The following is a 20,551-nucleotide window of genomic DNA, read 5'->3' as shown; positions in this document are numbered from 1 at the left end:
CCTAGGCTCTGTCCCCACCTGTCGCGATTCAGAGTGAGCCGCTTTCCCCCCACGACTGCCCTTGATTCCTAGTTTAACCATTGGGTTGATTTGATTCCCCCCTTGTTTCTAACCACCCCTTGTTCACGAGGTGGATCTTCATTACCCCCCTTCTTCCCTGGCAGAGTGAGGAGGAACATCATTTTGTGGTTCGCCTCAGGTGCCCAAACGTATTGGGCCAGCCCTGGATCCTCCTGTGTGAAACTGAGTGACATGCCACAGACACATTGCCATCATCATTGGAAACATTCCAGCCTTTCTTAACCTGTGGGTCCCCAGATGTTGTTGGACTACAACTCCCATCACTCCTAGCTAGCAAGGCCAGAGCTCAGGGATGATGGGAGTTGTAGTTCAACAACATCTGGGGACCCACAGGTTGAGAACCGCTGATAGACTGAAGTGCCCTTCCTTCCAACATGACTCCTGCCTTGTGTAAGAGGCCAAACACCTGTGTTTACAAAATACAGTGGTACCTCGGGTTACAGACGCTTCAGGTTACAGACTCCGCTAACCCAGAAATAGTACCTCAGGTTAAGAACTTTACCTCAGGATGAAAACAGAAATCGTGTGGCAGCAGCGGGAGGTCCCATTAGCTAAAGTACCTCAGGTTAAGAACGGTTTCAGGTTAAGAACGGACCTCCGGAACGAATTTAGTTCTTAACCCGAGGTACCACTATATAAGAATGGGAGCCATATAGAGTCTAATGCATGAGGATTAGCCAATCCCCCTTCAAAATCCATAATTATGTGTCAGCTTTTCAGCCAGCGCAGTTTGCCATGCTCGGGAACACCCGCTTTGCAGTGATAGCTCCGAGGTTACTTTCCAGCACCCGGAAATGGTTTTAAAATTATTAATAGTCACTGTGCCCACAAGGCGGGGCTATTTTCGCCAGGACCATCATGCAGGGAAGTATAAATCATCGCCTGCTGCAGCCTTGGTGGAAATCCCGCCCACTTCCCTTCCCAAAGGCAAACCACTGTTATAAGAAAAGCTGCTCCCTTTCCCTTATGGGGTATTCCAGAGCCCGTATAGAGTCCTTAAGTGGGTTCCCTATCGTAAGAGAAAATAACAGAGGCCAACCAGAGAATATTTGAGAAGCAAAGCAGCTAGTAAGCCTGATCATTATTCAAGGAACTGTTGCAACAGGGTCCCCACTCACCACACGCTGGAGGGAGGAGAACCCTGAACAATGGTGTTCAAGCCCTTATATAGACTTTTGAAATTGCCCACCCTGTAGACCAAGACCCCCAAAAAACATCATACATACATCACAGAAGGAGGCGGTCTCCAGCAGAAATCCTGCCTGCCAGTATACCTGATAATGGTCACTGACTGCATTACCTGGGCTATTCTTTTTGTGATGGTTAATACTTTAGTTCCTGAGTCCAGGTCACAGGCTCACCCTATACATACACAAATATGCCCTTCAGACAGGATTTGCAAGCAAAAAGATGATGGGAAGGCTTTCCTTATTTTCCTCCCTTACTGCAGAGGAATATTTGACGTCATTGGGAGAGTCAAAATGGCTTCAGGATTGCTCTCCCATACTATTTCAGACACATGGTTCATATATTTAGATATGTGTGCATTTATGAATATTTATTCTGTATCTGAGACCTTACAATTCTTGTAACACCACCTTAGGCACATAGGGGAGCCTGCGCTTCTGGAGTTAATAATTGCTGCAAGGGGAGGGGAGGCAATATTTGTCCAGAGTGAGAGAAGAAAGGGCAGCCCTTCCCAACTGCTCCCCATAGCTCTCCCCACAGCAGCTACTCAACAATGAAATAAAGAACCAAGGCACCACTGCATGTCATGTTGTTAGATCCCCATATATTGCTGAATTGCAATTCCCATTAGCTCCAGCAAGCATGGCCAATGGCCAGGGATGATGGATACTGTAGTCCAGCAACATCTGAGTGGGGGGGGGCACACAAAGGTTCCCCACCCCTGCATAAAGTGTCACATGGCCTGCCCTGTTGCTATCAAGGGCAGAGACCCTCTTTTTGAACAGGTAAAACCCAAGTTAGATCAAGCCAACACAGGATCCAGGAGGGGCACGGGGAAAGCCTGGTGCCTTGATAGGGAGCCACGGTCTGATTTCCTTTTTCTTTTCTTCCCAATCCCACAGAAATCCTGCAATACTACTTAACCTGCAGCCAAGACATCTTTAACCCTTTCCAGCAGGTAGGCTTCCCCTCCCTTCCTTTAAGGCTTACGAAGTGTGCTGCATGTGGGTGCGTGGAGTGACTCTGGGCCAACCTATCCCAAATTCCCTACCATGCAATGTTAGAATCGACCACTATGTCCAAATATTGAGAATTAAGAAACTCTCATCATGCAGCCTTTGTTTCACTCTCATTTGTGTCAAGAAGGGCAAAGAATTATGCAGGACCCTGAAACGCCATGGGCCACTCATGTGGTTCAACCGCCCCTCTGCTCCCACCGCATCCAGCCACATACCCACACAGGCAGGGCTGTCTTAAGCATATGCGGTGCTGGGGTGCAAAGATCTGCCCGTCGCCCCCCCCCCAGTTGCCCAGTCCCAGGCGCGCAGGAGGGCGGAGCTGGCCGGCCACCTCAGCGTCTCGCTGGCTTGCTCACCCCCGAACTCATGGCGCAGGGGCGCCCGCAGCAGTAGAGCCCAACCAATGGGCAGGCTCTTCCCCGGACTCAACTCTTGGGCCCTGGACTCTTGGCCTGGCGCCCCTGAGAGCCCGGCGCCCAGGCGCCCTGCACCCCTAGTGCCTATGGGTAAGACGGCCCTGCACACAGGATTCTTCCAAGCATTGCCCGTGCTTTTCTTCACAGCAGTAGGGACTAGAAACTTGCCGTTCCTTTCTTTCTTTTTAGTTTTATGTCGGTACACTTGGTACCATCGCAACATTGCAGAATAAACAAGAGTTTTGCCCATTATGATTTGCTGAACTGAATATTAAGCTGTCCCAGAATGGACTGGAAAGCAAAACAAAATCTCAAAAGCTATGTTTGTTTTTTAACCTAGAAATTCAGGGCCATTTCCTGTTGACACATCCCCTCAGCACAAATATTTAAACTTGCACAATGGAACTCCTTCCCCTCCCCTGGTGTGCCTCCTAAATCTGTTCTAGGAGTTCCCAGATTTGCATATTTCGGGAGGGCCCAAGCAGGTGAGGGGGGAGATTTCCATTGCGCAAGTGTAAATCCTTGAGCTGAGGAGACATGCTGGGTGGATGCAGCCCTTAAGAGATGGCATTGAGATGCAGATCTACATCCTTATACATTTAAAAGCATGTGGAATCCTGGGGACTGTAGCTTCTCCCCCACAGAGCTACAATTCTCAGTACGCTCAACAAACTAACGCTCCCAGGATTCTTTGGGGGAAGTCAGGTGCTTTCAGTGCGTGGTGTGGATTTGCCCTCAGTGGTTTTCTGCACAAAGAATAGCATGGCATTCAGCCAATGAGCTCTTGTGTGGCTACAGGCCTTGCCAGAAGAACTCTTGGAAGTTCCCCCCCTTGCGGTGGGCTTGTGAAGTTTTCTAACCCAACATGCCCTGTGTTCCTCCCACCGCTTCTGCAGAGGCTCACCATGTGTCAGAGGGCACTGTCCAACATACATTCTCAGCTGTACGGATTGGAAAGAGAAGCCATCCCACATTTCCCAGCAGCGGAGGTCAGTAGGAATGCCCAGATTGGGGGGTGGGGGGCAGAAAAACGCTGGGTGCCTGGACTCTTGATTCTCTTGGCCTGGAAATGGATCTGGTGGGTTAGGAGGATGAGGGGAGGGGGAAAGGGCTGTGTAATCCAGGGCTACTGGATTCTCTCCTCACATCATCTGTGCATTGCAGAAAAACATCTTATCCATCCAGAGCACTTTGAACAGCACAGAAAGCAAATTCCATAACCTTATTGCTCTGCTCAACTGCCGGGGACTTCATAAGGTAACCCACACACTCTTATTCTTCCTTTAAGTGATCCACTGACACTCACTGGCCCCTCCACTGAACCCCTTTCTCCCTACTTGTCCTATACCTGTCATTTTTCTACGGCTGCATACCACTCCCACTGAAAGATGCCTCTGAATACGAACTGCTGGGAACTACAAGACAGGGAGAGCGGCTGTTGCGCTCAGGACCTGTCTGCGGCCTCCCCTTTGGGATCTGGTTAGTCACCCCAACACCGAAGCAAAATAAATAAATAAAGACCCCCTACGTTTTATTCTGGAACAATTACTATTATTTCAGCAGTTTTGTCGAATACTGTGTCCGTCATTCACAGCACGTACAATGCCGTTGACGAACGGTGGCTCTTGTCTCCATGGCATGACATTTCTGAAGAGAGCTTCCAAATTTATCCATTGTAGTACATCAGCACAGCATCATTCAAACTGCCCAAATTAAACTTCATTCAAAGGACCGATGTGTTTCAGCCAAAATCTTGCTCGGCAGCTGTTCCGAACATCCAACACATTGTCTCGTGACAATGTTCGGAATAAATTATTGCTGGCTAATAACCCAGGGCAGTCAATTGATGGTTCATCAAAAGGAGCCAACGATTATGAGAATGGCCTCCTGATAACTGGGAATCTCTTTGTATGTTTGAATGAGATGCCCATCGGAGCTTAGAGAAGGTAGCATCCTGCCAGCTGAGAAGAGGAAGAGAGAAACAGGAGTTGGTAGTTTAGTCTTCAGCTGGTGGCTCTTGGCCTGATCCAAGGTGGGTTGCAACAGGAGTACTACCACCAGGGTCCTAGTTAAAAAAACCACCCAGGAATCTTATTGTAGGCCCTGCAAGCCAGCCCTGGCCAGCCCTGCTCTAGGGAAACTGAGTTTAAGAATGACCAAAGAAGCTATTGAGAAGAGCATCTGGGCAGGCCTGTTCTCCTGTTAACCCTGCTCTCTGTGTGTGTCTGTGCGCTTGCACGTGCCTCCCTCTTTCTCCTAGGTTCTTTTCAGTACTGGCCCCAACTTGGTGGAACACTCTGTCACAAGAGACTAGGGCCCTGCGGGACTTGACATCTATCCGCAGGGCCTGCAAGACAGCGCTGTTCTACCTGGCTTTTGGTTTGGACTCAGTCTGACCCTTATGTTTCCCTCCCCTTATGGTTTTGATCTATGGGCTACTTTTAAAATGAGGCTGCATTTTAAATTGTATTTAAACCTGTATTTTAAATTGGTTCCCCCCCCCCCATTATATTTTTATTGTAAATTTACTGGTGTTAGCTGCCCTGAGCCGGGGAGGGAGGGGTATAAATAAAAAAATTATTATTATTATTATTATTATTATTATTATTATTATTATTAGGACTATGTGGATGCCCTGAAAGGGCTGTGCTACGATGGCATGGAAGGCTTGCTCTTCCTCCTCCTCTTCTCCTTCCTCTCTGCCCTTTCCTTCACCACTGCCGTCTGCAGTCTGCCCCGGGCGTGGAAGAGGTTCCAGAACAGGTGAGCACCCACAGCCTTGGCATCATCAAGTTGGTCATCAGATTTAATGCAACTTTGCAAATGGACCCATTAAAGTCCCACGGGGCGGGGCGGCTGCTGCCCTATTTGTCCAGACATCATCTTATGTTGGTCATTTGTGACTTTAAAAAGCTCCCTCCCACACACACACAAACAACAACAGCCCACTTCTGCAAAACTTGAACATACGAAGCTGTCTTGTACTTATGTCACCTGACTGGCCAGGATGCTTGGACCGGATGGGCTATTGGCCGGATCCATAATGCAGATGCTGTTGGACTACAGTTCCCTTCACCCCTGACTACTGGCCATGCTGGCTGTGCCTGATGGGAGCTGGAGTCCAGTTGCCGGGGGGCAACAATTAAACAGGGAGATGGCTTTCATGCTCTGCCTTTGGACTTCCCAGAGAAGACATCTGATTGGCTGTTGTGAGAGGCAGGATGGAATGGATGGACCCCTTGGTCTGATTCAATAGGAGAGTGAACTCGGACCTTTTGCATGTGGACAGTGTCCTCCATGGCTCAGCTCTGGCCCTTCCTCTTGTTTTCCTGCCAGATCTGCCTGGAATCGACACAAGACAATATCACCAAGGCAACTACCTGCAAACAAGCAATGAACGTCCATAAAAATGGCAAATGTAGTTTCTTTCCCAAATGGATTTTATCTTAAACAATAGCAAACACAGTAAATAGAGAGTTCACTCGTAATATACCAGTGGTTCAGCACTTGGTGATATTATCATTTGTCGATTGCAGTAGTCTTTGTATCACCTCCCTGTTAATTGTTTTATCATTAAGATTTGCCTGGAGGTGATTCTTCTTTGCCACAGAAAACCGGACAAGTGGCTATTTGCCTTCCCGATTTAGTATTTATTCCTGTGGTCAGATTGTATGTGCAATTAAGCAATGAGCAAATACATCTTGGGAGATGGATAACTATCAGCCAGTCAGTCTGTAGCATCAGCTAGGTGTGTGGTCGTGTTCCCATGCAAAATTGCAAAAGGGTACTTGGCGGTCAACTTGTGGCCAGAGGCATTCTAGCTGCAGCATCTGACATGCGGGCTGCAGCCTGGTTGACCAGGCAGCTTTCTATCTAGCTTTTCTGTCCTGTGCATTTAACAGTCTGTCTTGATGTGCAGGCATTTAGCAGGTGATGATACTTACCTGCATTCTGTGAAAAGCTTCTCCTGCTGATAAAGAAGCCCCAGCCCCAACCCCAGCCAACTAACCAGCCTATGCTCTGGTCTAGCATCAGAGCCAAATTAGAGATCACAATTGTGCGAATGGGATTTTTAAAGGAAATTGCAGGTACTATTGGAACCTGGCGCAGGGGTAGGGGAACGTTAACTCCTCATCCCTTGCTTCGAACCCAGTTCAGAACAGTTTTTTCCAGGTGTTGGGGTCCCCATTTGGAGCAGGACTGCAGTGGATCAGGGCTTTGCCATTTGCTAGGGTCCAACATTTTCCAATGCAAAACATGTCTTCCAGAACATGCTCCCGAGCGTGTCATGTGACCTGCACCTTGCCCTCGCCCTGGGAAAAGTGCTTTTGGGGGATGTGATCTCACCCGGTGCTCAAGAACACATGTTTTTGGGTGCTGCACGGGATTGTGGCCCCGAAAAACACTTTATCGGGGTGAGAGCGTGGCCGCCATTTTTTCTTGGGCACTTGGAAGGTATAGAATCCTTCAAGGAGAGAAGCATTCTCTGTAAAGTAGGACACACGGCCCGCTATGAGCCTAGTGGTACAAAAGAAGACCACACTCTCTTGCTTCTTGAGTACAATTGTGGGGCCACACGCTTCTTGAGAGGTCGGCCACACATCTGCCAAACTTGCCCCTCACTCTCTCTTTTTCTCTTTCCCCTCGGATTCCCGTCTAGGGACTCGGACTACGACGACATGGAGGACGACGACCCTTTCACGCCCCAGGCACGTAGGCAGCCGACGGTGCGCGCGGGGGGGGCCGGGCCCACCCTGCCCGGCTCCTATAGCCACTGTTCAAGCTGGGGCAGCCGTGGCAGCCTGCGCCTCTCAGCCCCCCCCATTTCCAACGCCCCCGTCTCACAGTACATGTGAGTAGCCCCAAGCGCCCACCTCCCAACCCCCCCTCCCCGCTCGCTCGGTCACGGTGCCCCCTGCGAGGCGGGAGGGGCTCGGAACGGCCAGTAACCGGCACAGATCCGAGTGCGCGAGTGGCGGGGGGAAGGGAGGGCAGTCCCCACCCCTCCCTCCCAACCTGCATCTGAGTGCTTCCTCTCCCTTTGCTTCCTCCTCTCCTCCTCCTCCTCCTCCTCGCCTACTGCTACAGCATCGCCCTCATTCCCAGTCGTGCTTTCTTCATTTCTCTACCTGTCATTGCTCATTAGTTTCCTGTCTCCTGCATGCCATTCCTGCGTTCTAAAGCCAAACACACGGAGAGATGTTTGTGTATATAGGTGTGTACACGCACACTTGCACACACACCAGTCTCCAAGCAGCAAGAGCACCCAGGGGTTCAAGTACTTGCCCTGGATTTGGCATGACTTTAGGATATATGATTTTATTTACACATATATACCACCTGAGCATAAGGGACGCGGGTGGCACTGTGGGTTAAACCACAAAGCCTAGGACTTGCCGATCAGAAGGTCGGCGGTTTGAATCCCCTCAACAGGGTGAGCTCCCGTTGCTCGGTCCCTGCTCCTGCCAACCTAGCAGTTCAAAAGCACGTCAAAGTGCAAGTAGATAAATAGGTAACGCTCCAGAGGGAAGGTAAACGGCGTTTCTGTGTGCTGCTCTCGTTTGCCAGAAGCAGCTTAGTCATGCTGGCCACATGACCCAGAAGCTGTACACCGGCTCCCTCGGCCAATAAAGCAAGATGAGCACCGCAACCCCAGAGTCAGTCATGACTGGACCTAATGGTCAGGGGTTCCTTTACCTTTACCACCTGAGCATAAGATGGGAAAGCCCAAAGCATTAGCACTCTGATAAGGAAATATCACTGGGGGGGGTGATTTACTCCGCTGCCAAGCTCTTCGGAGTGCCACTCCCCGACAGTCCCTCCGGTCAGTCAAAGGAAGAAGTCTCCGGCCAAGTTAAAGAAACAAAACAGTGGTCAGTAGACCTGATCTTTATTTGTTGCAACAAGGTTCAAACACACAAAGAGTTGGAACCCTGAGCATGGGGTTGCATGAACTTTTAAGACTTATCCACCCCTTTCCCATAATACACTTCCAACAGCATCATCAATACATCATAAAGAGGGAGTGGTTGTCATGTGGTGACATGAGTACGTAGCTCACCCCTGTTCATCACCCCTATTTCCCCGACACCTTTTAATTACCCGATTCCCAAAGAATAATAAAACTATTCACACTTCTCTCTTCCTGAGTTAGGGCTTTGAGAATATCTGGTTCAGATACCCTCTGGCTTTAACAACTTCAACAGACCTGTCTTCCCCATTAGGTTTCCAGATATCCCAAAAGCCATAGCTTTGAATTCAGCACACAGAGTGAGCCACGCCTCAGCGTCTCTTTTCGGCTTCAGATCAGCCTGAAACGAAAGACTAGCTCCCTGGCTTATTGTTCTCCTGCCCTGTAGGTTGGCATGACATCCACCCAAATGAATGGGTCGGAGGCTTCCCCTCTCCTGAAAGAGCATCATAACCCAACAGTCTCTATGGCAACATGTCTATTCTTCACCAGCTCCTTTAGACATGTAAACATGGTGAAGTGAGAGCTTGGATGATAACAGGATGCCTGACTTAACAAAGAGGCTGGTTTGACCGGTTCAGCAGTTCCTTCTGTGGACAAACCGCAGCCTTACAAATACAAAATCACATGCATGGTTGAGACCCAAACCAACCCCCACAATCCTTTATATTTCAAAAGGTGCCCCTCTTCAACCCAAACCTGTATCCATTAAGTGCCACCCATAGACGTCCTTTGCCATCACCACCACAATCCAGCCCATATCAAGCAGTTTTCCATGGGAGTTATGGATAATGAATCCTTTAGTTTCCTTCACTTCTCTGTCACTTACGTGTCCTGCTCTCCCATTCCCATTCCCACCCTGTTTGCACAGGAATTAGCCAGCAACTGTTTTGTCCCAGCACTCATTCTCACCCCTTATTCCCATCCCAAGACGGAAGCTTTCCCAAAATCCAGTTTTCCCAAATCCAAATCCAGAGAAATTCTGGCGTGGATGGCATAGGCCTCCCTCTCCCTTTTGAAGTATTCTCAGCTGCTGCTCCTTTTCTCATCCAAAAGCTTCCCGGTGTAGGGTAAACTTCTCAAACAAACATTCTGTTTTATTCTTCTCCTTCCCTCCTTCTCGTGACCCTTTTACTGTTCTGTTTTGTTACTGCCCTGGCCCAACATCTGGGGCAAGATTCAGATCGGAATATGCTACAAATGCTGCTTTAAAAAAATTGAAGCGACCGGGGCCAGATTTTTCTTAGATCTGGCTGATTCACTTAACCTGGGTTGTGAATCCTCTTTGTATAGTGGAGGGCTAGGGATTGCCTTCCTCCTACTTTGTATGAGTACAGTATCGTTTCCTCCATCTTGCCACCTTCCCAGGCCGTGCCCATCCCGGTTTGCCACCTAAGGGAGCTGAGGCACTCCTTAAAGCAGGGTTTCCCAAACTTGGGCCTCTAGCTGTTTTTGGACTACAACTCCCATCATCCCTAGCTAGCAAGACCAGTGATCAGGGATGGTGGGAATTGTGGTCCAAAAACACCTGGAGACCCAAGTTTGGGAAGCCTTAAAGCATCGCCACTTGGCTTCTCCGCCCTGGAGGGCAGGGAATCCGAGCAGCAACATGGCACGGAAAAATACCCCCGACTTTTGCCAAACTCAGCAGGAGCCAGGGCCAGACTTAGCAGGAATCAGCATTGCTGTTTGGCTTCTCTGCCAAGGGACAAGGATGGCAAGTGGCAATGGCACACGCATGAGCACCTCTCTCTCAGTGGCGGCAGCAGAAGTGGTGGGACAGGCAGAGCGTCGCCCCTTGCCTTTCTGCCGCCCGAGGCAGGCACTTCACCCTGCCTCTTGGGTGGGCCGGCTCTGTCCCTCCCTTTTTCTGAGAAGGAAGAATTGCACAAGTTGTGCCTGTGCATATGAAACCCTGCGAGTGGAGTTCTCCCATTAAACTTTCAAACACATACAACTCTACGATTCCATGGTTCTATATGACGGAAGGAGGGAATTCATCGACTCCAAAACACAAAGAGCATCCACAGCCCAGGCAGGCGTATCAATCACGCCTTGGTGAAACGAGGATCCGCCTTCTGGTTTATGGCTTCCTGAATTGTGACCAAAATAAACCGAGAACCATATAAATTGCCTGCTCTCTGGGAACTTGTGAAAGACAGGCAGAGTAGAGGCTTTTGAGTATCTCTGAGAGTGGATTTGACCTTCCAGTTCTGGGGTAGCGGTCTGCGGAGGGAGGGGGAGGGAGGGGGGACCTGTTTTCAGCTTCTTTGTCGGTGTTGCTTACAGGAGTCAAAGCGCTTCGTACAGTGGCAGTCCTCGATTTGAGAGCGTCCCCCTCATCGACCGCCATTCCCCACCCCCTTCGGTAAGTTTGCAGCATTGCACGGGGCCCAGATGTGGCACACTAGGGTGATACACAGTGGCCACAGCGGCTGCAGAACAAACCACTGTAGTTTTGTGGCCATGGTTGTGCTGCGAAAACAGTAGAGGGGGGCCTATTGAAAATCTGGTGAGCCAGAATGTAATGATGATGATGATGATATTTATTTATTTATACATACATACATACATACATGCATGCATACATACATACCCCGCCCATCTGGCTGGGTTTCCCCAGCCAATCTGGGCAGCTCCCAACTGAATATTAAAAACACGATAAAACATCAAACATTAAAAACTCCTCTTGCTAGAACAGGACCATATACACACAGTGGAAAGCAAAAGGGGATTGTGTTTGCTGGTACTGTATAAGCAGTTTGATGCAATTGTACAGGAATTCTGCTCCCTTAAAGCTGCACGGAATGACCACTTGTCAACTCCCAAGAAGGCTGCATTTTTTAAAAAAAATAAAATGGACCTGAAGGGTTAAACAAAGTCTCCAAATATAGAATGCTGGGTTGAGGAATAGGTATACTCTGTGGTCAATGAGTACATCACGTATAAAAAGGGGACAGGATGGCAAATTTGGATGCTGCTAATATCCTGTGCGACCACAGTTGTCTGGCAGCACTTGTTAGTAATATCTGAAGAAAGGGCCACGTGACGCAGAAATGCTCAGGCAATGTTCAGATATTCTGCCTGCTCATTTCCCCCAACCTGAGTCCTGCTTATCTACCATATGCATTTGCCGGTGGATAGAGAACGATGAAGCAGTGAAGAGATGGCAAGCCTGTGGCACCCCTGAATTTGCTGGACTGCAGTCTCCCATTGGCCACATTCATGCCCTACCTTTAAAGCACATCTCCCCCCACCCCTGCCAAAGAATCATGGGAACTGTAGTTTGCACAGCTACGATTCCCAGCAACCACAACTAGCTACACTTCCCCAGATACTTTGGGGGAGAGTCATGTACAGTGGTACCTCGGTTTAAGAACAGTCCGGTTTAAGAACAATTTGGTTTACAAACTCCACAAAACCAGAATTAGTGTTCTGGTTTGAGAACTTTCCTTTGGTCTAAGAACGGAATCCAAATGGTGGAAGGGCACTGGTGGCAGGAGGCCTCAATAGGGAAAGCACACCTTGATTTTGTTATGTACTGAGTTGAATAGGATCCAAAATGCAGCAGTCTGATTGGTCCTAGAACAATAGGATCCAGAATGCAGCAGTCTGATTGGTCCACAGGAGCCACCCAATACAGCTCCAGGTGGAAGTGAATCTGCAACCTGATTGGCCTGCAGGTGAATCCCAGAATTAGCCAATCACGTGGGGCCCATTGTGTAAATAATGTATATAAAGCAGATATTCTGGGGGAACTCCCGTTCCTCTTCACCACTATGAGCTGAATAAAGAGCATAAAATCCACTCTCAACTCCGAGTATATTTCAGATTTAAGAACGGTTTTGGTTTAAGAATGGACTTCCAGAACAGATTAAGTTCATAAACCAAGGTACCTCGGGTTAAGTACTTAATTCGTTCCGGAGGTCCGTTCTTAACCTGAAACTGTTTTTAACCTGAAGCACCACTTTAGCTAATGGGGCCTCCCACTGCCGCCACGCCGCCGGAGCACGATTTCTGTTCTCATCCTGAAGCAAAGTTCTTAACCCAAGGTACTATTCCTGGGTTAGCGGAGTCTGTAACCTGAAGTGTATGTAACCCGGGGTACCACTGTACTTTAAAGGTGTGGCCGTGTCCTAAGAACTGATCGGAGCTGGGAGTCCAGTGACATCTGCAGGGCCACACGTTCCCTGCCTGCAGCTGTTCCTATTGCTGTTGTGATATATCTCTTGGGTAATAATAACCCCACTCTCCTGTCTATGTATTGCCCCATAGTATTCTCCCAGCATGAGAGCGTCTTACGTCGGTGCTAGCGAAGAAGTGGACCTTCCCTACCGGACCGGATTCCTGCCCTAGATGAACCCCAGAAGACCCCGACCCAACCCACCTCCATGCCACCCAACTAACACAGAGCAGATCCCACCCCCCAAAACACACACCTCTTTCCATGAGGCTAGCCACGTCGCTGCGTCTTGTCTGCCCCAAATCCCCTTTCACTTGGATCTCTTCTTCACTCATTCCATTTGCCTGCCTTCTATAAGAACACAAGAGAAAAGGAGAGGGGAGCAGTTGTATCTCATTCCCATGCATATATAGGAATACACATATATGAATATTAATGCCCCGTATGCGAATATATGGGGCATTAATAGAAGCAGGAGTGATGAGTGAGCAAAAGGCCAAGGAAAGGGGATCAAAGAAGGAGAATGTAATAGAAAGAAGGAAAAGAAAGAGGCAGGACGAGGGTGAGCCAAGTCAAAGGCCAAATGGGTGAATGGGGGCTTGTCCGCACTTAGGTTCCCTCTGCTCCTGCCAGGCCCCTTCTATGCTTTAGAGCCCTGTGTCTGAGCACCCTTGCCCCTGCCGTTTCCCCGCCCAATCGGAGCAAACAGCGACCCATGGGAAAACCCGAATCGCTCAGACGCTGAGCTTCTAAGCCCCGACCTGTGCCTGGAAAGCACAGGCTAAAGTGTGGATGAGCCCCGAGAGAAGGAATGGCAGGGAACAGCTGGCGGTGCGTAGATAGGTAAAAATAGAGTGAACAAATGGACATTTATATGCAAACGAGGGTGTGCAAACGAGAGCCAGCGAACGAGGGAAAGGAGGCAGGGGCTGAAGGAACGAAACGAGGGGTAGGCTGAAAGCGCAGGCGGGCGAGGGAGGCTAAAATCTGAGCTTGAGATACGGGAACTGCTGAGCCACCCAGCGAGAGACACTCATCCCTGCTGCACCCTCTCACTGTGGGCACCCCAGACAGGTGGGGCGCACACTGCTGGGCCCAACAGGGAGATCCAAGGAAAGAGGGGAGTCCAGGAGGGGCCCAGAACCAGCCCTGCTCCCCACCAGCCTCCTTGCTCCGAAGTAGAGCCCCCTCCCAACACTAACAAGCGTTTGGAATTTGCCCAGTTTAAAAATAAAAGGGAAACTTTATTTTACATGGCGTTTACGTATGATTTTGTGTGTGTGTGTGTGTGTGTAGTCCTCCGGGTCCTTCTGGGACAGCCTTCCCCAACACCTTCCAGATGTCTTGGACTACAACTCCTATCAACCCCACTTAGTATTCCTTTGTTGGTGAGTGAGGATGGGAGGTGTAGTCCAAAATATCTGGAGGGCCCCAGCTTTGGAGAAGGATGTTCTGCAGGCTTTGGGAGCCTAGTGCAGATGAAAGAACAGGGCAGAATTTAATGATCTCCCTCAAGTTTAAATTCTGGAACCCCTTTTTTGTTTTGCAGATTTGGCATCCTAAAATTTCAGCCACAATTTGAAATACCAGTCCTGTACAGGACAATACAGTAGAACTGTATTGACAAGGGGGTCTGCGACAAAATGTTGCCGTATCTATCAAGTTAGCATTCCTTGGCTATTTTCCATATTGATTGGGCTATTTGGGGCAGGGGGAGGGAAGTAATCCCAATAGCTGTTTTTGAAAGACTTGTGTATTTATCTTATTGATTTAAATCTTGCCTTTCCAGAGGAGTTCAGGGCAGGAAGCAATAAATGATAATAAAAACACCTTAAAAGAGATGGAGATGCTGAAAAAGGGAGGTCCTCAGTCAGTGCTGAAGATATATGAGAGGTGATGCTTATCAAGGGAAGGGAATGAAAAAGGTAAAAAAAGAAAAGGACCCCTGGACACTTAAGTCCAGTCAAAAGTCCAGTCTGGGGTTATGGCCCTCATCTCGCTTTTCAGGCCAAGGGAACCGGCATTTGTCCACAGACAGCTTTCCGGGTCATGTGGCTAGCTTGATTAAACCGCTTCTGCCGCAACAGGGCACCATTATAGAAGGCAGAGTGCACGGAAACGCCATTTACCTTCCCGCCACAGTGGTACCTATTAATCTATTTGCACTGGCATACTTTCGAACTGCTAGGTTGGCAGAAGCTGGGACAGAGCAACAGGAGCTCACCCCGTCACAGGGATTCGAACTGCCGACCTGATCGGCAAGCCCAAGAGGCTCAGGAGTAAGTGCCACCACACCAGAGGTCTATGTGGAATGGACCTTCTAATAAGATTATATCTGCAGGAGACCTTCACCTGCAGTGATGATCAGGTACATAGTACTTCTGCAAACCAAAATTCTGACACCTCCCTCTTGTTTCTCCGGGGCCCATTCTGGCTCCATTTCCTGTGGGCTCTCACAACCTGAGCTCGGTGTTAAAGGAACCAGTGCAAAACACACAGTGAACTGCAAATCAGGAATGGAAAATAGACTAAAAATCAGCTAGCGCAACCTGGATTTTCAAAGTTTTGAATTGGGGCACAGAATTGCTTCAGAAACAGAGGCTTTGAATTATGCACCCCAAGTCACTGGGTGTAGGAGTCTGCCTTACATTTGCTGCTGTACAAACAACTAGCATGCCCTCCCCAGCCTTGGGCAAGGCATCTTTAAAAAAACAACAATGTTGAGAGACAGCAGAGACACACACGAGTCCTCTGCAGCCAGCTGCTCCTCTCTCCCAGTGATTCAACCAAGCTAAATTTAGTGAAGCAGCAAAAGGCCCAAATGCTCCTTCTCACTCTTGCACCTGCTGTGATAATAGCTCCTTTTTCGCTTCTTCTAGAGGAGATGAGGATGTTGGGCGATTCCTGTTATTGAGCCCTCTATCATTTCCCCACCTCGCCCAGTCCGTGGTGGCAGGGGGAGAGGGGATGGGTGCCTCGCTTCATTCCTTCTCAAGAGTGTGGCCCCCTAACCATTTTGTTTCTATTTAAACTGTCAGGGGGTGACCCAAGAGGAAAAGAGAGCGGGGCTCCTGTTTAATACTTGTGCAGAAAACAAAAGATTTCCCCAGGCATACCTTCCCATGCAAGCTGATATTCCCTTTTCTACACTAGTGCTACTCAAAGTAGCCATCAGCTGCGGGTCTGTGGCAACTCCGCCTTAGCCCAGGCTGGGTGGGACGCTTCAGGAACCCAATATGGTACCAGTCTCTGGTACATGGGGGGGGGGACTGCCAGTCCACCTTATCAGATAGTTTGAGAAGCACTGTTCTGTCGTGGAATTCTACTCAATATTGTACCAGAGCAGAACTCCAACATATAGTTAGCAGAGTAAAAACCATGTTGCAGGATTCCCAAAAAATAAATCAGAGGCAATTGTATTTCATCCAGCAGAGCTTTACTGCTACTGAAGGCAAATGAGCATAATGGTCACGAATCCAATACAGTGGTACCTCGGGTTAAGTACTTAATTCGTTCCGGAGGTCCGTTCTTAAACTGAAACTGTTCTTAACCTGAAGCACCACTTTAGCTAATGGGGCTTCCTGCTGCCGCCGCACCACTGGAGCACAATTTCTGTTCTCATCCTGAAGCAAAGTTCTTAACCCGAGGTACTATTTCTGGGTTAGCGGAGTCTGTAACCTGAAGTGTATGTAACCTGAGGTACCACTGTACATTCAGGATTGGCACTGTCCATAAGAAATCCAGTTGCAGCAGACCTAACTTAAACTTACAATAACTTATAATAAGTCTAAACCTTAACACTATAGCATACTATGTACAGAACACCTCACCAGAAGGAAAAGAGATAGAAAGTGAAAGTGAAACCCAGGCTCCTTCTGGCCTTACTTTTATAGTCAGCATGACCTTGACAGAAGAGATAACAGAACCAGTTTAAGCCAGCTTCTCTGAAGGAATAACCCCAAACATCATGAACCTTCTGCTTGTTTCTCACAGAGAAGCTTCCAGAACCCTCTTGAATTCATTAGAATAGGAAAGATCTCTACACATCTGATCAATACTTTCTGTACTAAGGAATGCAGATGGGCACGTTCTACTACACAACAGCTCAAGGTGCCTTCTCTTTTTCAACTGGTCAACCTAATGACCTCCCTTTCCAGTTTGCTTCTCTAGTAAGGTGCATGGATGTGGTTAAAAAAAAGGAACAGAAACAAAGTGGCTCCCATGTTGTTAGTGGGCATGAAGCTCATTGAGTGATCTTAGGTCAGTCAGTCACTCATCTGTTCTACCTCCCAGGGTTGTTGTGATGATAAATGGGGAGGGGTGGAAGAACCAAGCAAGCCACCTTCAGCTCCTTGAAGGAAAAGGTAGGTTATAAATATAGGAATAAGGGTGGGCCTTGGGCGTCTTACCTATGAAGACAGCAAACACATGGGGATCTTCTGCACATGCACAAAAGGTCACACTATCTTCATTATTACTTCACCTTTCCCAGGATAGAATACAGTACAGGATGTGCCTGTTGAGGTTCTGCCCATCACACAGCCAGAGGAGCCTTGCTAAGAAAAATGCTGGCAATTCAGATACCCTGTTGCATTCTGCATGCCGTATGATGAGTAATTGATCTACACTTCCTCTGAGCTGTTTCTTCAGCCACAAACCAGATCAATGGACTGAATCTCTAACACTGCAATGCTATGTATCTCTGTTCAGAACTAATTCCCAAATCTACAGTTGGGGAATACCTTTCTTTCTTGGGCAGGGAAAGCCAGGATAAAAATATAAGTTTAAAAGCATTGTTCCCCATCCAAACTTTACACAGCTGCAGTGTCCTCTACCTAAGGGAAAGCTTGGGAAATAGGAAATGGAAATTGGAGTGAAGGGATTATGTATCCTAAACAGACTAACCCTAATCCACGCATAGCAAGGATGGGGTGATACGTACACAAAGGATCCTGGCCAGGGATCTTTGTGGGAAGGAAGAATAGGAAAAGGTTAGAGAACAAGGTGTTGCAGGCATGCACTGCCTCTTTGGGTTTTACTGTGTAGCCTAATTGGCACTTAGAGAGACCTGTTTATATAGGATGAAGAACCAAGTCTTATCCCACAGGATCTACAAAGTTACAAAAGTAGCCTTATCCTTTGCCAAAATCCAGGTTTGTCTCAATATTCATAAGCATGGAAACATCTACCACATAGGCCCAGAGTCCCCGTACATTCAACTAGCACTATCCAGATTGCTTGCACCACATTTTTCAGACCTCACAACCACTAGCCCAAACTTGCTTCTTGGCTTCCAGCCTGTGTAAGCAAAGACCATTCATCTTCACACACATACCATTATATCATTTCTGCAGTAGGGTTGCTATGCAGTTGCTAAGGCTTGAACCGTTATATCCAAGATTACTGTTAGTCAGTGCTTTTTTTCCTTAAAAAATGTTTAGGGATACTCTCATTTTGACTCAAGAAAATCACTATTTTATAGTTTGAATTGGGAAAAATAAATACAGTAAATGGACAAAAGTACAAAGATTCATAAAATGTTTAGGGGTATGCATACCCCTGCGTACCCCCAGAAAAAGTACTACTTTTAGTGAAACTGCAAGGTTTTTTTATACTAAGTTTTCATTCTAGCTGGGTTAAAGACACCTCACTTGAAATGAAATGATAGGACCAAATAAGCAGTTTGGGATATGTTTTAAAATCAATGAATATATGAGCATAAATGTCTCAAACAAGCATTAGCTCACTAGGTTGTCACCACACAAATTGGCCATGATGCTTCAGTTTTATTATGGATGCCATCTTACTAGAAGCATATTTAAAGAATACCAGATATATTTTAATTACGGTGCAGCTCGTCATCCCTGACTATTGTCCATGCTTGCTGGAGCTGATGAGAGTTGTGGTTCACCAACCTCTGAAGGGCCAAAGGTTCCTAATTCCTGTGCTATAAGGGATGCAATTCTTTGCACATTAACCTGGTAGCAAGTCCTATTGAGACTTATGGCTGTGCTCACACCATACATTTAAAACGTGTTTAAAGCACATGGCTTCCTCCAAAGAATCGTGGAAACTGTAGTTTACCCATCAGAGTTCCCAAAACCTTTAACAGACTATAATTCTCAGGTTTCTTTGGTTATGTGCTTTAAAAATCTTCTTCTTTGGTGATCACTCGTAGCCGAGTAAGATTGTCTTCCATAAGCATGGTTTGGGGTGGGTTTTTGGAAGACACCTGTGTGTGAATTTGTTTTATGTGTGTAGTTCATTGCACGCTGACCAACACACAGTCTTCGCAGTAAGGCTCTGTTCCGATGGCATGAGTAGTCACAATGACCAGTAGATTCTTATATGCTTCAGCCTTCATCCGCCTTCACAGCCGTTGTAACATACCGCTTATCATCCACCTGTTCTGCCGTAGAGGACTTCTTGGATCATTCTTTGCCTAGCTCCTTCCCTTTGACCTTACTGCCTTGGTTGACCCTGCTGCGAGTACGACATTCCTGACGGCTTCGCTCACAAGGGTCATAGGAACGTGTAAGCCCACTCACCACGACAAGGTGATGATCCAGGGAGTGAGGCTTTAAAAATATGGCGCAGTAGGAACCTAACCATTTCCAGAGTCTGTGTAGGAGTAAACGACAAGGACTTTAATTGCACTAGTAAGTAGAGAAACAGAAGCAAGCACACCATCAACGTCCTCATATGCATCTGGTATGATGTTCCAGTCTTATTTCCAGTGCGAATGGTTCATCACAGTGATGCTATTGCCTAGAATCCATATGCTACAGTGACACTGCCCTGCACCTATGGAAAATCTCGGGGATCAAACCAGTGCTGTCTTTCAGGCTGTGTGTCTGTCTACACACTGCCCTACCTCTATAATAACCACAGTGGCATAGAATCTGTGGCATCATTGTCCCACTTTTAGCCACCACCAGTTGGTGAAAGCAAATGACAGACAGTGCCTTTCAGCCAATTGCCGACAGAGATCTGAGAAGCGTCCCAGATGCCCCAACAGAAGCAATAGAGATGGAAAATCAATAGTGGGACTAATAATAAAATAAAAGGAGGTGTGTGTGTGTGTTGTTGTTTAGTTGATTAGTCGTGTCCGACTCTTCGTGACCCCATGGACCAGAGCAGGCCAGGCACTCCTGTCTTCTTCTGCCTCCCACAGTTTCGTCAAATTCATGTTGGTTGCTTCTATAACACTGTCCAACCATCTCGTCCTCTGTCATCCCCTTCTCCTTGTGCCCTCAATCGTACCCAACATCAGAATTTTCTTCAAAGAGCGAGCACTAAAACAGGAAGGGGGAAGCTGTTGCCCTCCAGATGTGGACTCAAACTCCCATCATCCCCTACTATTGGCTATGCTGGATGGGGTTGATGGGAGTTGAAGTCCAATAGCCTCTAGAGTCTAAAACCATTTTAATGTCTATTAGCGATCCTGCATGTTTCCATTTTGATCCCATTCGTCGTCTCAGGGGCAGTACCTACTTGGCACACTTTGACCTACCAACAGTTGCGGGGGATTCGAACCCGCGGCGCAGAGCCAAGAACCGGTGCCCGTGCCTCCCTCCTACCGGACTTGCGCAGACCTCCTCCCCTCAGCGCCGCAAGACTTTTGACTGACAGGACGAAGCGTCGAACGCCTCTTGCTCCCTCCCCGCCTCTTCCTGCTTGGCCGCCGGAAGGA

At 48.0% G+C, this 20,551-nt stretch overlaps 1 protein-coding gene and 3 long non-coding RNA genes across 5 annotated transcripts in view; 1 reads left to right on the top strand and 3 right to left on the bottom strand.

Moving 5' to 3' along the window:
• Positions 1–14,110, top strand: part of TTYH1 (tweety family member 1) — a 61,523-nt gene extending 47,413 nt beyond the window's left edge. Inside the window, exons 8-14 of one of the 2 annotated variants that reach the window (XM_083580174.1) lie at positions 2,172–2,227; positions 3,601–3,693; positions 3,869–3,961; positions 5,325–5,467; positions 7,365–7,413; positions 10,965–11,043; positions 12,951–14,110. In XM_083580174.1, the coding sequence (XP_083436300.1) occupies positions 2,172–2,227; positions 3,601–3,693; positions 3,869–3,961; positions 5,325–5,467; positions 7,365–7,413; positions 10,965–11,003 (473 nt within the window). In that variant the 3' untranslated portion in view covers positions 11,004–11,043; positions 12,951–14,110. Of the gene's footprint in view, positions 1–2,171; positions 2,228–3,600; positions 3,694–3,868; positions 3,962–5,324; positions 5,468–7,364; positions 7,557–10,964; positions 11,044–12,950 lie in introns of both variants that reach the window. The other variant, XM_083580173.1, reaches the window with a different exon arrangement.
• Positions 4,234–7,174, bottom strand: LOC310746457. The gene is made up of 2 exons (XR_014540718.1): positions 5,699–7,174; positions 4,234–4,665 (listed from the first exon to the last, which is right to left on the bottom strand). It is a non-coding gene; the product is annotated as an uncharacterized lncRNA (long non-coding RNA).
• Positions 11,244–12,933, bottom strand: LOC310746461. Its single transcript, XR_014540723.1, has 2 exons — positions 12,784–12,933; positions 11,244–12,571 (listed from the first exon to the last, which is right to left on the bottom strand). It is a non-coding gene; the product is annotated as an uncharacterized lncRNA (long non-coding RNA).
• Positions 14,111–18,629: 4,519 nt separating the features above from the next.
• On the bottom strand, positions 18,630–20,484 carry LOC310746462. Its single transcript, XR_014540724.1, has 2 exons — positions 20,372–20,484; positions 18,630–19,479 (listed from the first exon to the last, which is right to left on the bottom strand). It is a non-coding gene; the product is annotated as an uncharacterized lncRNA (long non-coding RNA).
• Positions 20,485–20,551: the final 67 nt, after the last annotated feature.

Source organism: Podarcis filfolensis, assembly GCF_964270895.1.
Source record: "Podarcis filfolensis genome assembly, chromosome: 13".
NCBI lineage: Eukaryota > Metazoa > Chordata > Lepidosauria > Squamata > Lacertidae > Podarcis > Podarcis filfolensis.
This window is presented reverse-complemented; position numbering and strand designations above follow the sequence as displayed.